Raw genomic sequence first — 17,701 nt, 5'->3', positions numbered from 1 at the left:
TAACCCACTGAGCAAGGCCAGGGATCAAACCTGCAATCTCGTGGTTGCTAGTCAGGTTCGTTTCTGCTATGCCATGACAGGACCTCCTTCTTTTTCTAATTCTTTTAAGTGGTAGTTAAGTTTGTTTTTTTTTTTTCAAGATTTATCTTGTTTCTTGAGGAAGGCCTGTATCACTATCAACTTTCCTCTTGGAACTGCTTTTGCTGCCTCCCATAGATTTTGTAAGGTTCTATTTTCATTTTCATTTGTCTCAAGGTATTTTCTGATTTCTTCTTTGATTTCATCATTGACCCACTGGTTTTTTAGTAGTATGTTATTTATTTTTCTTGTGTTCATTCTTTTCCTGATTTTTCTTTTTACATTTGATTTCTAGTTTCAGACCATTGTGGTCAGAAAAAGATTTTTGAACTAATTTCTATCCTGTTAAATGTGTTGAGGATCTTTTGTGACCTAGTATGTTGTCTCTTCTAGAAAATGTTCAATGTGTACTTAAAAAATATGTATTCATTTTTGGACCAAAGTGTCCTATAGATATCAATTAAGGCCAACTAACCTATTGCGTTATTTGGACCTTTGTTGCCTTACAGATTTTCTGTCTGTATGATCTGTCCATTGAAGTCAGTGGGTGTCAGAATCTCCTATTATTGTAGTCCTGTCACTTTCTCCCTTTATGTATGTTAGTATGTGTTTGATATATTTAGGTGCTGCTATATTCAATGCATATATGTTAACAAGTATAATATTCTCTACTTGTATTGTTCTCTTTAAATAACATAATACCCTTCTTTGTCTTTCTTTATGGACTTTGTTTTAAAGTGTATTTTTTTCTCATGTGAGTATTGTGTCCCCTGCTTTCTTGTCATTTCCATTGACATGAAATATCTTTTTTCACCCTCTCACTTTCAGTTTTTGTGTTTCTTTCTCTCTGAAGTGAGTCTATTGTATACAGAACTTTATAGCTTCTTGGTTTTTTCTTTTTAATCCAATTTGCCACTCTGTGTCTTTTGATTGGAACATTTAGTCTATTGACCTTTAAGGTAATTATTGATAGGTATGTAATTATTACCATTTTAGCCTTGTTTTCCAGTTAATTTTATAGTTCTTCTTTTTTCATTTCTTCTTTTTGTTTTTTCTTTTGTGGTTTGATGATTTTCTTTTGTAATATGCCTGAGTTCCTGTCTTTTTTATTTTCGTAAGGCTATTGTATGTTTTGGTTTGTGGTTATCATGGGGCTGAAGTATGTTGACCCATAACTTGCTTTAAATTGACAATCATTCAAGTTCAAATACATTCTATAGGATCTACATTTTTATCCCCCCTCCTACATTTTGTGATATTAATGTCCTATTTTACATATTTATGTTATCCTTTTACTGTTAAATGTAGTTATAATTGCATTTACAATTTTTAAAATTATTTTTAGTCTATGTATTTGCTTATGTAAGTGATTTTCGATCTTTTTATATATCCACCATTCCCATAGATTCCTTTCCTATAGTTTCTTGCTTTTCTATTTAGAGAACACCGTTCAATAATTTCTTTTAGGATATATTTACTACTGCTGAATCTTTTTAGTGTTTGCTTACCCAAGAAATTCTCTATCTCTCCTTCTGTTCTAAATTATGTTCTTACAGGGTAGAGTATCCTAGGCTGCAGGTTTTTTCCTTTTTAGGACTTTTGCATATATCATGCCATTCCCTTCTGGTCTGCAGAGTTTCTGCAAAGAAGTCATCTGATACCTTTTTGGAGGTTCCCCTGTAGCTGACTTTGTTTTTCTCTTGCTGCCTTTAGAATCTTCTCTTTAACTTTTGCCATTTTAATTATATGTCTTGGTGTGGGCCATTTTAATTATATGTCTTAAGACTATCTTGTTTGGGACCCTCTCTGTTTCCTATACCTGAGTATCTATTCTTTAGACTTGGGAAACTTTTGCCTATAATTTCTTCAAGTGCATTTTTGATCCCTTTTTCTCTCTTCTACTTCTGGAACCCCTATTATGTGTGGATTGGCTTTACATTATCCCATACATCTCATATATTGCTTTCATTTTCTTTTATCTTTCTTTCTCTCTCTCTCTCTCTCTCTTTTTTTTTTTTTGTCTTTTTTTTAGGGCTGCACCTGTGGCATATGGAGGTTCCCAGGCTAGGGGTCCAGTCGGAGCTGTAGCTGCCAGATATTCCACAGACATAGCAACATGGGATCCTAGCCACATCTGTGACCTACATCATAGCTCATGGCAATGCCAGATCCTTAACCTACTGAGCAAGGCCAGGGAGTGAACCAGTGTCCTCATGGATGCTGGTTGGGTTCATTAACTTCTGAGCCACAACAGGAACTCTTTATCTTTCTGTATGCTGTTCAGATTGTGTGACTTCTATTATTCTGTCTTCCAGATCACTCATTTATTTTTTTGTATAATTTAGTCTTCTAATCATTGCTTATAGATTGATTTTTGTCTTGGCAATTGTGTTGTCTAATTTTGATTGATTCATCTTTATAATTTCTAGTTCCTTGTTACAATGATCTGCATTTCTATTGATAATCTTTCTTAATTCCTTTAAGCAATTTCATTACCTTCTTTTTGATTTCAGGGTCTAGTAGTCTGGAGAGGTCTGTTTCTTTGCTCTTTTAGTTGAGAGCAGTTCCTCTGCCTTTTCACTTTACTTAACTTTCTCTGTCTCTATGAACTTAGGAGAAACAGTTATCTACTATGGTCTTGAAGTGGTGTTTTTATGTAGGAGCATTCTGTGTAGACTGTGTGAATCCATTATTTTTGGTGTGAAGGCTGTTTTTGATATAGATGCCAGCCACATCTTTCATCAGAGTGTGCTGGTCAACTTGATAGTGGGTGTGGTTGGTGTTGTAGTTCCAGAGGCTGTGATAGATGTGAGGCAGATATGTGTTCTTTGCTCTGTGGCTTTCGTTGCCCTGTCAAGGATGAGTTCTGCTTACCAATTGTTGTAATAGGAGTGGTTAAGGTTAAGTTTGATCAATTTTCGTTGCCCTCGAGTGTGTGATTTCTATTGCCCTGCCCAAAGTAGGTGATTGCTGAAGCAATTAAGGCCCAAGTGGTCACGGAAGACTGATGCACCACTTGTGAAGGATTTTGCATTTCCTGCCAGAAGCATCCCAAGGTAATACCCCTTTCTCTATTGTGTTTATCCCAGATCTAGTGCAAGGTTGTGGTGTGGTATAGTTGGGGCTAGGGTTTGGGACATTGTGGCTATAGGAATTGAGGTGGCTCTGCTGCCTCCAGGCATCTAGGCTGCTTCAGTTCCCAACTTCTTCCAGGACCTGTCTGGTCCAGATCTATTGGTAAGCTGCTGCATGGAGTATATGGAACCAGGTGCTCTGGCTGGGAAACAGCCACTTCATATTCCTGCCCAAGTCCTGTCTGCTAGAGATTTGGCACTTAGCCACTGTGCATTCTCATGCTGCTCCATGCATGCCAGTGTTGTCCACTGCATACTCAAATATACAGATCACATGCCAGGCCCTCCAGGATGTCTCTGCATAGCTGGACCTAACTTTTGCCTCAGTCTTACATCCTGTTATGGCGTGGAGTGACCAATGGGTTTTTGCCTCTTCAGTTTGGGAAGTGCAACAAGGTTGCAGCCACCAGTGCAAGACTCTCTGCCCTGATTGTTAGTAAGCCAGCACATGCACACTCCTTATGACTGGAGTCTAGGCTTTTCCATTTCTTGGTTTTGTCTCAGTGGATTTCCCAGCAGGCAAGGGGGCTTGTCTCCTCCATGCAGGATTCCAGGACTGGGATGCCCAGATTGTGACTTGACCAGCTCACTCCCCTAGGTGTGGGTTCATCTGTGTGAACTATCTGTTCCTTACAGATCCCTCCCAGGAGAGCAGATCTCAATTTGATGTCTTTTTTTCCCCATCCTACTCAGTTCCATGGAGATCTTTCTAACAACTATTGTTGTATGGGAGTTCTTCCAGTTTATAGTTGTTGTCCATGAGAGTTGTTCCACATGTAGGTGTATTTTTGATGTGTTTGTGTGTAGGGAGGTGGGGGTGAGCTCCATATCCTCCTCTCCTTCTGCCATCTTGATAATGCCCAATGGTAAATTTTGTGAAGAAGGGAGCCAGTTGCTCACGGAAGGTTTAGGAAATTAGGCAGTGAATCAAAAGATTAAAGGGGCAAGGTTTTAGGCTCTGGGAGGGAATAAAAGAGTATGGTCCTTAGTTGTAACAGTAAAATGAGCACTGGACTCGAGGTCAGAAGATTTGGATTAAAGCCTCTCTTATTGGGTCTCCTGGCTTCCACTCTTTTTTTCATTTTTAAAAATTTTTAAATGATACTTTCCACTTGCAATTATTACAAAATACTGGTTATATTCCCTGTGTTGTACAACACATCTTTGAGCCTCTCTTACACCCAATAGTTTATACCTCCCCTTGCCCTCACCCCTCCCACTGGTAACCAATAGTTTGTTCTCTATATCTGGAAATCTATTTCTTTTTTTTTTTCTTTTACTTTTTCTGTTTTTATTTGCTTTTTAGGGCTGCACCTGTGGCATATGGAAGTTCCCAGGCTAGGGGTTGAATTGGAGCTACAGCTGCTGGCCTACACCACAGCTACAGCAATTTAGGATTCAAGCCATGTCTGTGAGCTACACCATAGCTCACAGCAATGTCACATCCCCAACCCACTGAGCAAGGTCTGGGATTTAACCTGCATCCTCATGCATACTAGTTGGATTTGTTTCCACTGTGCCACAATGGGAATTCCAATTTCTTTTTTGTTATTTTCACTAGTTTGATGTATTTCTTTGGGGGGGGGGTTACAGGCACATTTATTCTTTTTTTCTTTAGTTTTTTAGATCCCATATAAATGATATCATATAATACTTATCTTTTTCTGGCTTATTTTACTTAGCATAATGCCCTCCAAGTCTATCCATGTTGCTGCACATGGAAATTTTCATTCTTTTTATGATTGAGTAGTAGTCCATTGTGTGTATATATGCACACACACACCCCACATCTTCTTTATCCATTCATTTTTGATGGATACTTAGATTGCCTCCATATCTTGGCTATTGTACATAGTGCTACTGTTAACAATGGGATGCATGTGTCTTTGATATAGTGGTTTGGGTTTTTTGGATACACACCCAGGAGTGGAATTTCTGGGTCCTTGGCTTCCACTCTTTTCCCCCCAGAACTGTTCTCCACAGAGCAGCCAAAGTGATTATTTCAAAATGTAAGTGAGATCAACTCATCTTTCTGCTTAAAGCTGACAGTGATTTCTGATTTCACTTAAATTGCACATACTTCATTAGTGTGCTAGTCAGTATTTGACAACTGGCTCTCTTGGAAGGGGCTTCTGGGAGGAAAGACAAGGACCTTGATTTGTAGCATTTGCTAATTTCCATAATATAAATACCCCCACTATAGCCAACATCAAGCTACTAACTTGATGTTTATCAGCTCATAAAATACTTGAAGCCTGAACAGTTAACTTTTGTAGACTGAAATAAGCTGGTTAACACCCAGGTTTTACTGTGGTTCTTGTGGCCCAGCATTGTCTGCTGTCTTAGCTCAATTTGCCATAACAAAATACTACACACTGTGTAGCTCAAAAAACAGAAATTAATTTTCTTATGATGGTGGAGGCTAGAAGTTCCAGATCAAGGTCTGGCCAATTCATTTCTTGTTGAGGAACCCCTTCCTGGCTTGCAGAAGACTGCCTTCCCACTGTGGAATGGCATGTGGTGGAATGAGCTCTCTGGTGTCTCTTCTTCGTAAGGACAGTTATAACCTCACTTTGTTTATACCTCTGTAAAGATCCTTTCTCCAAATGTGGTAACGTTGGTGTTTAGGGCTCAACACATAAATTTTGGAGGAACACAGTTCAGTCCATAGAGCTGCCTACATCATCAGTTTCACCTGGTTTCACACTCTCCATGGATGATGACACCACCTGAGGCCCCAGATACTCCAAGTTTGATCCACCCAAGGCCTTCTTACCTGCTGTTCCTTCTGTCTAGAACCTTTTCCAGATTTTGAGTTATTCTGTCAATCTTCAAGGGAACACATGCTTAGAACAGGGCCTGGCTGCATAGCATGTTTTTAAATATGTTTCGCAGGAAAAGAAATGAGCAATAGGGCAAGAACAAATTATTTTTGTTGCAAGATAGTAGTTACTAAAATATTAGGAAGAACTTAATTCAGTTCTGGACATCTATAAAATTGGTTTCAGAGGTTTGGCGTCTTTTTAGTTGACAGTTTCATTTTGATGTGGCTATGAGTATAGATACATTTCCTAAGACAAGATTAGGACCCATCTTTTCTTCAAAATGAATTACTGGAAAGATCCCTGAGCCATGAAGAGAGAGGAAGAAAAAGGGAAGATGGAGCTGGCCCATCCATTTTTCCTAGGGACCATGGGAAGAGAAGACCAATGGAAAACAAATACAAGACAGAGACACTCTCTGAGTCCCTTTGCTGCCCCTTCCTTTTGTGGTTCATACTCAGTATCTGGCTAATCAAAGGATCCTGGGGGTATATGCTATATCTGCTTTTACAAATGGGTCAGTTTGTCAGGTGGTAAACAGCAGAGCTAGGATTTGACTTGTAGGTTCAACTAATTCAACCTTTGCCTGACTGCATGTTCTCTGGAGGGAGCAAGCTTGTAGTGAGGGGAGCAGGCTCTCTTTCAAGGAAAACTCCCTGAACAAAAGCCACAGGAGTGATGATGGCAGATGCCTAAAAGAAGATTTTTATTGTGGGTCCTTTTCCTTAATTCATTGGGAGGTGTGAAGGGGCGTACTCATATAGCTTGACTCCTGGCAAGGGTTGGCTGTGAGTACCAGAAGATAGAGGAAGCACATGTAATTGATCCCTCTATCAGGAAGGCCATCCAGGCTTCCCAGGGGAGTTTTGTAGTGCTTTCTCTGAGCAGGACAAGATGCCCTTTGGTAGCTTTCGTGAGTGTCAGAAGTCTATGCCTCTTTAGAATCAAGGTTGTCTGCAGCCTTGGGGCAAGTGGCTCTTGGCTTGGGGCTTCAGGTGGGTAGTTTGTGCAACAGAATTGAGTACAAGTCAGGATGGGGTGCATTCCCTTCCAGGCCTTCCCCTCAGGGTCCCAGGGGCGTTATCGTCATGCAGGGAACTGAAGACCTGACCAAACAGGGATGAAGGCTGTACAAGCTGAGGTGCAGATTATGTGAAGTAGAAATGTAAAAACCTCATCTGATGAGTGCTTATGGAACTTTAGCTTGCAACCAAAGTGCTTGGGGATCATGTTGTGATGCAGATTGGGGCTCAGCAGGTCTGGGTTGGGCTGAGTCTCCATCCCAACAGGCTCCCAGGTGCTGTTGTGGCCACCCTGTGGACCTTGCTGTTACATTCTTTATTCACCTTGGGCCACCGAGGTCTGCATCAGCATGACCTGGAAGCCTGTTAGAGATGCAAAATCTCACACCCCCTGTCAGTGACAGTCAGTGAGGGCATGTTGTAACAAAATTCCAAGGTGACTCAGATGTTGAAGTATAGGAAATAGTTCTCTAGAAAGTGAGAACTTCCAGTCTTGTCCTAGGGGGTGTATTGAGTTGAAAAATGGCCCTCAAAGTATCTGCATCCAAATCTTTGGAACTTGTGAATATAACCTCAATTGGAAAAAAAAAGCATTTTTTTTTTTTTTTTTTGCAAATGTAATTCAGTTTTAGAGTCTAGATTATCAGAGTGTAACCTATATTTACAGAAGGGTCTACTGAGGTTTATATTAGTGAGAAGACACCAAAATAGTCTTCAGAATATGTACACCCATGAAGGGAAGTTTGGCCATATAAAATCAAATGGCTCCTAGACTTGGAGCTGGTGCTTGAGGGGATCCTAGGTGTGGCACTGGCTATGTGACACAAACCAAGCCACCTCCTTGTGGTTCAGTTCCCTTATCAGTGAAATGTAAATTTCTCTGTCTTCTTCACTGAGTGTTTGGGTGAGGGTGTGCATAGGGGTGCAAATGAAATGATGGATATGAAAGGGATTAAGGTTAGAGACAATAAACCTCATGGTGCATGGTAAGCACTTGATGATAGGGAGCTATTATTATGGCACATTAACCATTTATCTCAATTTGTTCCTCTTCACATTTGCCCCAAGTACAACACACAAAGAAGTGTCCCTCTTGACTGCATACTCATGGGCAGGGATTTCTCCAAAGTGACAGTTTATTGCTCTTTGCCTGTTTTTTGGTTGTTTCTAGATCACTAGGAAGCTGCATGTGGGGAAGGTGGTAAGCTTGCTGGAGGGAAGGTGTTGGTGGCCAAAGAAAGTATTAATTTCTTCTGTGAAGGGAGGTACTAGTGAGCCCAATCCAGCTCATGGATGAATTTGGTTTGACTGGCACTGTGTTTTCAAACATTGAACTTGGAGGCTTTTAGGTGAGATGTGCTCCTTTCTCCTGTAATCTCTACTTACAGCTGGCCTGGTCATCTGACTACCTGCCTCACTCCTCTAGACATTCTGGTTGGTGAACTCTTACAACCTAGACACCACTGCCTATAATTCCTTCGAGCAATTTCTTAGAAAAACAAGAACTTACGTTGGGAGGGAGGAAGACATTTTTGAGTCTTAGCTATGCTTCATAACTTAGGTAGATGTATTAAGCAGATTAAAAAAAATGTGAAGGCAGGTTTTGAATACAGCACCTGAGACACCATGTGTGTAGGAGTTTTCTGTGGGTAGGAGAGGGAAACTCTTCCAAGCTGGTAGCAAAGGAAAACAAATAGATGGAAAGGTAGAATTTGTCTGTAAAATGAGGATAATGCCTGTAGCACAGTGTTGTTGGGAGAATTAAATGAAATGACTTCGTAAATGGATTAATACAATAAGAAAGTACTTATAGTACGTACAGTTACTACTGTTTTCTTGATCTGAAAGAAGGAACACACCTCACAATATATAGTTCCCTATGAAGGACTCTCAGCTCCTCATCCATCCAAGATGAACTAGGCTAGAGGAGGAAGTGTCAGTGCCTGTGTCTGGCTGGGTCTCCTCCAGCCAAACACCTGCTTATTTGGAAATCACGAGATGAGGGGCTGACCATTTCATCCATATCTGACATCCATGCCAAAAAAGAAATTGCCTACCAGCTGTCCATCCTAACGGGCTTCTTAGCATTTGTCAATTTGGCCAAAATGGGGAGGATTTTATGGCCATCGTGAGGTCTGGTTTGCCTTCTGTGTGTTTATAGTAAATCAGTCTTTTTTTTCCCCCTTCACTTTGTGTTTTTTTAAATGCAGTACCATATCAGAAGTGAACTGAAATTGTGCAAAACTAGGTATGTCCCTAGTGATTAGGTAATAAATAGCTTAATGGAATCTGATGATTTCCTGTCGAAGCAGCTGATGGACTCCACACATTAATAGTACCATCTATGCCAAGTGAAGGACTTGCCCATGCACTACTTCTCCTGAGAAAGAGCCTCCAAACATACCTGGGAAGTGAGTAAGGCAGGTAGATTCATGCAGATTTTATGGATGGAGAAACTAAGGTATTTCCTGACTGATTCCTCAGGTAATGAGGCGGGAATGAGCAAGCAGTGAAAGGGGTTTACCCCACACATCACATGGAGGAGAGCTGGGAACGTGGGACTAGACTGCTCAGCCTTCCAGCAGTGAGTCCTGCTACATACAGAGAGGTTGCATGATGGAGGGGCCAAGGCTTTGGGATGAGGAATGGACTAAATCCTGTTTCTCTAGTGGCTGACGCCTTGAGGGCAAGTCCCCCCAAATTCCTGGGCCTCTGTCTTGTCATCAATACAATATGGGGCTTCCTGGGGCAATCATACTAATGTGGGACTTGCCTTGAAGCTTCAAATGAGGTCACGGATGTTGCAGCATCTGGCACATCTTCTGCCCCCTCCACTGCATGGAAAGGGGTTTCAGAGTGTCATGATCAGCCTAATTTTGGAGCATCATCACTGCTAGACCCAAGGCTTATTGAGAGGTTCCTTATACCAGACATGGTGCTGAGAGCCTCTCAAAAATTATCCCTTGTAATCTTCACAGCAACCTTATGAGGTAATTATCATGCACATTGGATTGATGAGAAAACTGAGGTATGGAAAGTTTAAACAGCTTGACTAGAGCATACACTTAAGAAAATGCCGTGCCCCAATTTGAGAGTCTTTGAGCTCAAAGGAACTTTAAAAATCACCTGGCCACAGTCTCAACTCACCTGTCTCATAACTTAAGGACTACATTGCAAGAAATGTTTTATTAATGAATTAAACTAGTAAAGTTTGTGAAACATTTGCATTTTGGTTACAATTAGAGTAAATTCAAGGTTATTCTTGTTGTAATTCTTATGATTATATTCTTATCATGATTTTCATTTGTCTTTTACTTTGAAATTTTTCTTGATAGATGAGAAAAAGCCACATATACCTAATGGGCTGGGCCTGATGACCAAGTTGCCTTACCCAAATGCATTCCTTTTGTCTTGTTGACCTGGTGAAACAGGACATAGCAGTGGTTCCCTAGACGTAAGCCAACACCTGCTAAAAGTTGCACTAAGAGAATGAGCGACGTCTTGTGTAAGTTGAGCCTTGGAGGGTTCAACTTTTGACTTTGCTTTTTGAGCCAAGTCCAACTGAAAGTACTGCAAATTCTATTCAACTCCTTACTTTGAATAGAGTTGCTGTGGCTGTGATGTAGGCCAGTGCTGCAGCTCTGATTCGACCCCTAGCCTGGGAACTTCCATATGCTGTGGTTGCAGCCCTAAAAAGTCAAAAAATAAAATACAATATAATAAAATAAAATCATGGCCTTTTTGGGGGGAATATTGATTATTATTTGGCTTGACTAGACCTGACTGCAGACATATCTAGATACACAGATATATTTCCTCATATGTTTAAGGTCCTATAAATTACCCAGATAATTCCAATTTTGAGTATTTGCTTCTTTACTGATACCCATCCTTGAGTTCTTAGGATACCTGCCTTCCCTTTACTTTGTTTATTGGTCAACAAGACTCTCTGAGCAAGAGCGTCAATTCAATAGTGATCTTGAAAGTAAATATGGGGAGTAAGAATGGGAGACAAGTGTGGATTTCAAAAGAGAGAAAAGAGCTCCTACTCTCAGGAGCTTACACTGTCATTTTACACTGAGCTGTTGCCCTCTTGCCAAGCAACAGGATGAGAATATTCAGGTTGACTCAACAGCAAACATTTACATGTTTGTAAATAAGTCGTTTTTTAGTTTTTTGTTTGTTTTCTTAGGGTCGCATCTGTGGCATACAGATGTTCCCCAGCTAGGAGTCAAATCAGAGCTACAGCTGCCAGCCTACACTACAGCCACAGCAACAAGGGATCCAGGCCACATCTGCGACCCACACCACAGCTCATGGCAACACCGGATCCTTAACCCACTGAGCGAGGCCAGGGATCGAACCTGCAACCTCATAGTTCCTAGTCATATTCATTTCTGCTGTGCCACAATGGGAACTCCAGTTTTTTTAGTTTTTAAATGGGCTTTAGCAGATACATTCTTATGGAGATATTGAGATAACACAAGGAAAATAGTATTTGGAAAATAAACTCATCTGTTTGATTCGCCTTAGAGATCTAATTCCAAGGTGTACATTTTTCCAAAGCTGTATATAGTGAATCAATAAACTGGATAATTGTTAAATCTCTCAGGTAACTGCTAAATCTGAGTTAGGATAAAAAGTGATTGCAAGGGTCCACCCTGACTGTGTTCTCTACTGATCTGTTGTTCTTGGGGTCATGGAAAGTGAAGGGGGGAGTGTTGAGGGAGAAGGATAATGGTGTATGTGGAGCACTCCTTAGAAGTTTGAGACCACTGGGTTGTAGAATTAGATAAAGATTCTGAGATTCCCTTCCTCTAAATCATTGGAGCTGTGGTATAAGTTCATAAATGCTTTTACCTGAAGTATTCTCTTGGTTAGGGCACTCCTGGAACAAAGCAACAATTGCAGACATGAAAAAAGGAATTTTAATTGAATTTTAAATACATTGTGCAATTTTTTTTCCACAGCAGATACATAGTCCTAATTTTATTTTACTCAGGTTATTACTAAGTTACCTTGTAATACCTGAATCTACATCTATTGTATCAGAGTTAAGTGGCTGAGGCATAAATTGAGAGATTAGGAAAGGACAGACTTCCACAGGATAGACTGCCACAGACAAATCACATGTGGATAAACAAGAATTAACTGAATGTAGTTCATGGGAAAAATCAAATGCTGATTAACATTTCTCCAAGGAAGGATATGGATGTTGCAGTCCCCAGTCCTACCAAAAACCAAATCAAAACCACATTAGCAGATGTATTTACTCCCGGTTTCCCAGATGTTGCCCTATCCTTTGTAATCCATTTCAGAGCCTCTGCCTCAGACATTAAAAAGCTCCCATCTCAGGGCAGGGCAGTGGAGATCCCATGGAGAGCTGGGTGTAAGCTTTGCTGATAGCCTTTTTTTCTCAAAGCACGTTTTGTGGAATTGGGCCCTTAGGGCTGGAGTTTCCTCACTGACCAATTCCCACAAAAAATCTTGGTCTCTATATTTTCTTTGGCAGTCTGATTTCTGGTGTGAATAAGCTCAGACAACCAATGTCACTTGATTTGCTGACAACCTTTAGGAGGTAAGCCTATAAAATGCTACAGATCATAGAATGTTCATATGAGAAGGACTATCTGGCAAAGACAGGTGGCTTCCATGTGGATGGACAGGGACTGACCAACTTTCTTTAGTGCTCGAGGCACTTGTCTGAATTTCTTGGGATGAAAATCATTTCCAGCAGGCCGCTGGTCTCATGTGGGTGTAGGGATAAGTCATTTTTCTTCTGCATCTTTTCAACACACTGGCCTTGCTGTGTTTGCACTTGGAAGCGTCTCAGAAGTGTGACCAAGATGACCTTCATCATGACCATGGCGATATACTTTCCCGCACAGGCCCGGGGCCCAAAGCCAAATGGCTGGAAGTACCTATAAGGAACCTAGAAAAATAGTCAGACAATTATCAAGAGTAGTAAAGGGTGTTTGACTCACCCTGAAAACAATTAGTCAGAATGCTTGGTTTCAGGATCTCAGCCATAATTCCTTTCACAGAGAGAAATGACTGTAACTCAGATAAGTCTCTTTCTCCATCCAATTTCATTCACCCCTTGTAATACATACCCAATCTTGAACAGTCTCCAGTTTTGTTTGCATGTAAAGTACTCAGCTAGCTCTGTGGGATGGCCATGGCTTTACTACTCTTCTGCCAGTCACAGAGGCAAAGATTGTTTTTTACCAGGCCATATAACATGCTGATAAGGACAGATTTAGGCAAAAGTGTGGATTCCTTGCCTTTTAGTGCCCAGCATCTAAGTATTTTTATTTAAACAAATATTTAATTGGGCACCCCTGCCTGTCTTGTCCCCATTTGGACTTACATAGTACCTGGCACTTAATAGATTCTCAGCAAGGCTTTTTGACTAATTGCAAACATGGCATGGGTTTCTTATAAAGAAAAAGAATGTATTAGAGGGTTGGTTTAATTCAGATCATGTCTCTTCCCCATATGCAGATGGAAAAAGAGGGCACAGAGAGTATCATCCAGATAATTCAGGTGAAAAAGATCATTGTTTAAAATTTGACATAATGGAGACAATCTCCAGTACAGTTCAGTTAAGAAAAAGAATAAGCTGAGCCTCTTCCAGTAACCGAGTCCTGTTAGACTGAGGCTCAGTGCTTGTGGGGCCACTTGGGGAACCAAAGGCAGACGTCAACAACCAAAGCTTTTTGCCTCATTTGATTTCTGTCTGAAGCAGAAGTGGATTTCCTTGGCCTAGATGATGCTGCAAGTGAATCTGCATGTGACAGACTCCTAAGTTGAAATGGAAAAAGGGGGTTGGTTGGTTGGTTAAACAAAATTTGCCTCATTTTAGACAAATTAAGGGCCTGGATTTTTCACATTTTGACCTATTGTGTGGTCTCCATGAGGACATTTCCCAGAGCTGGGGATCCAGCCTCCTTGGCTTGAGGACAGCCATGGTGGCCACGTTCCAGTCTAGGGGATCTGTGTTCTCCTGGTGAGGTGGGAAGGGAAGGAGTAAACAGAATGAAATGTGCATGGGGCAGACACAGAAACAGAAAGGATCTAACAGTTGACATTTTCAAGAGTGGCACATGGTTTTAAGGAAGGGCTCTTACATTCTTGGCAAAGTTCTCAAGAGTAAATTCATTGGGCTTGGGGAAAAACTCGAGTCTATGCATTCTTCCAATATTCAGGATAATGTTGGTTCCCTTTTTCACCGGGTAGCCATCGATGACATCATCCTCTAAGGCTTTTCGCATGACGAAGTCCACGACAGGCTGGTACCTCATGCTCTCATAAATAAAGTTTTCCACCACTTTGAGTTTTTGCATGTCATCATTCCTTATGTCTCTTTCACCTGTCAGAGCAGATAAAAAGACAAAGAAGCATCATATTAATTTCAATATGTGATGAGCATTATAATTCCTATACTTTCCACAGAACAGTTTTCTCATGGTTGAAAAAAAACTTATTTGTATAATTCTCATGTTAACCAGTAACCTGGGCCAAATATGCTATGTTCAATGCACAGAGTGTCTTATAAATATTCAGATTTGAAGTCAATTATATTAAGACTAGGGGTTTTTATGGAAAAGTCTAAATTTCTAGAAAAATAAAAAACCAGGTAGCATTGGACCCACATCCCCACGTGGCAACAGTGGACTGAAGTTGAGTGGCTGATGAGCCCTTTAGAGGGACATCTCTGCAGCATCCCAACCTGCTTCACACATTGATCTGCCTGGCCTCTGTGCTGCTTGAGTTTTGTCCCCTGCTCTACATTCTAGAAGACATTCATTCCTTCTTTAGTCAGGGTGAGATGGTGAGTTTAACCAAGTTCAAAGAATCCTTCTCTTCTGGTAGCCTGTGTAGTCATCTGTCAGAAAATATCCCTGATGGGAGTTCCCCTCATGTCTCAGTGGAAGTGAATCTGACTAGTATCCATGAGGACCCAGGTTCGATCCCTGGCCTTGCTCAGTGGGTTAAGGATCTGGCGTTGCTGTGAGCTGTGGAGCAGCTTGGTTCCTGAGTTGCTGTAGCTGTGGCCAGTGGCTAATGCTCCGATTTGACTCCCAGCCTGGGAACATCCATATGCTACAAGTGAGGCCCTAAAAATACAAAAAAAACAAAAAAATAAAAACAAACAAAAAACAAAAACAAACAAACAAACAAAAAAAACCAAGAAGAAAGAAATTATCACTGATGGTCCCTCCTCCCCATCTCATCAAGAACAGCCTGATGTGGTGGAATGGCAAGAACCCCTCTCTCCACCACAACAAAACAGGTACCTCAGATCAGTTTAGAGTGAGCTGGGGATTGACTGACACTCCCAGGGATACTGGTCAGAGGCTTGGATTACTCTCAGAATTGACAAAGCTTCAGGGCATCCTCAAATGGGCAACCCCTTTGCAGAATCCAAACCAGCCCAGGGTCCTGAGGCAGCTCTGCGTCCTGTACAACTATGCTCTTCAGGAGAGGTCCCACTTGGCCACAACTCTTAGAACCCAGCCCTTTACATACTGCTCTCTGTGCACTTAAGAGTCTAGTGGGTAAGTTTATCTGGGGTGGGGAGGTGGGGGGAGGGTGACAGAAAAGGTAACCAAAGGCATTCCCCAGGAAGGAATTACCAGGCATGTGGATCTAGAGGGAACAGGTACGCATGTACTAGTGGTTGTCCCAGTTTTATCTTTGGAGAGGCCTGTTGAAGTGTCAAGGGGACATCATGGGCACAAGTACTTTCGATCTCTCAAGGAAATTGTATTAAAATCTTATGGTCTCAAAAATAGCTCCCCTACCACCACTCCAGCTTTTTCCTGAACCCCATCATTCAGTGGCTCTCTCTCACTGTACTGAGCTTGTTTGTTGAGGTCTCTTTCTCCCACCAGCCTGAGAGCCCCAGGAGTTCAGGGATGGCACTGGCTTATGCACTGCAGTGCCCTGCCCCAGAACAGAAAACTTCCTGTGCAGTCTTGGCAGCTGCTTGAAACCCAGAAACACTGTCGTAAATAATAGTCATTTCCCTGTATGGACATGCAAAATACTTTTGTCACTGATAAGGTAGTGAGTGATACATTGTGCATGATCCCATGGTTTTGAAGCACACACAAATAAAACCACATATATTTGTTTGTGTGGTAATAAAAATAAGTACCTTGAGAAAAGCACAGCAAAATAATGATAAGGGTACTTGGGAAAACATTCTGGAATTTGGAACCTGGATGTTCTGGCTCCTTGCTATCTACCTTCACAGGCAGTTTTCCTCCTGCAGCCATTGTCTCCATACCCCTTCTTTCACATATTTAACCCTTAAATGAAATTTTCCCTTATTGTTGACTTTTTCAAGCAGCACTCAAATGGTTTTTAAAAGATGGTGCCTTTCTACAGCAAAATAGGTTGTTTCACAGGGATTCTGTAAAGTCAAGAAATGAAAGTCTGTATCATTACCGATATCTCTTCACAGGTGTCTGAAATGTGACCCTAAAAAGATGACTTATGTGAAGCACAGTGCAAATAAGGCATTCTGTTTACTCCCAGGAGGCAGTTCTGACTTTGGAATGTGGCAGTGTGTCCCTGGAAGGGTGGAGATCTCAGAAGCAGAGGGCAGAATGATGCTGAAGCAGAGGCAGAGCAGGGAAGAGGAGGAGCTGGGAAGAGCTGAGCAGGGGCTAGCACCCCTGGACTGGGTGGTGGGAGAGGGAAACCCTGCTCCCCTGCCTTTGCTCTCACCCTCTTTCCCTCCCTCTGCTGCCAGCTGGAAGTTCACTTAGAATGGGCGGCTTGAAACCCAGAAACCCTGCAGTAAAGGATAAACATTTCCCTGGGTGGACCCTCAAAACCTTTTGTCACTGATCAAGTAGCAAAGTCTTGTGAAAGATCCCATGTTTTTAAAACACACACAAATAAAACCATATATACATGTTAAAGGTCTTAAATACATGGCAGAGTATTAATGGTGATTCCCCCTGGGGAATGGGATGAGGCTGGGAAGGAGAGTGTGATGGATCGGGGGTATGACTTTCTGCTTTATACATCTTTCTATTATTTGCATTTTTTTCCCAGTAAATATGTATTATTTATTTTAGAAAAACCCAGAAAGAATTATCTTTTTAGCCTGTCTGGCATAATGAAATTTTGATACAACAACCTGTTTTATTGTTCTCTGGGTGGATTGTAATGAAGATTTTGACATAGGATTTTTAGGACACAGAAGCTGATATTCAGAAGAAATTATTTTCTAAGCTCTATTACTTGTTTGATAAATTCTTACCAACAACAGTGTAGATTTCCTTCATTAGTTCCTCTTCAACCTGGGGGTGATTTGCAATGAGAAACAGCATGAAGAACACAGTGATAGACATGGTGTCTGGCGCTGCAATCATCATTTCCAGTACGCACTGGTTCACATTCTCCTTTGTTAATTCGCCACGTTTCTGAACAATTGAAAGAGGGGAAGAGATATTGGAAAAGTGAATTAAAATTCCAGAACAGGAGGGGAGGTGGGACTCAAGGATTAAAAACTTCAACAAAATGAAGTCACAGAAATTATGTGTCCCTAGGATTGATGATGGACATTTTTTGTGACAATCTTCAGCTGAAACTTGACTCATTTAGCCGTTTATGTATTTAGTGTGTT

General features: G+C 41.2%; 1 protein-coding gene across 2 annotated transcripts in view; it reads right to left on the bottom strand.

Moving 5' to 3' along the window:
* CYP19A3 (cytochrome P450 19A3) overlaps positions 11,967-17,701 on the bottom strand; it is a 79,214-nt gene continuing 73,479 nt past the window's right edge. The window contains exons 8-10 of one of the 2 annotated variants that reach the window (XM_021083473.1): positions 17,336-17,498; positions 14,187-14,428; positions 11,967-12,988 (exon numbers count right to left, since the gene is read on the bottom strand). In XM_021083473.1, the coding sequence (XP_020939132.1) occupies positions 12,740-12,988; positions 14,187-14,428; positions 17,336-17,498 (654 nt within the window). In that variant the 3' untranslated portion in view covers positions 11,967-12,739. 2 annotated transcript variants of the gene reach the window in all.

This window comes from Sus scrofa, chromosome 1, assembly GCF_000003025.6.
Source record: "Sus scrofa isolate TJ Tabasco breed Duroc chromosome 1, Sscrofa11.1, whole genome shotgun sequence".
NCBI classification, from domain to species: domain Eukaryota; kingdom Metazoa; phylum Chordata; class Mammalia; order Artiodactyla; family Suidae; genus Sus; species Sus scrofa.
This window is presented reverse-complemented; position numbering and strand designations above follow the sequence as displayed.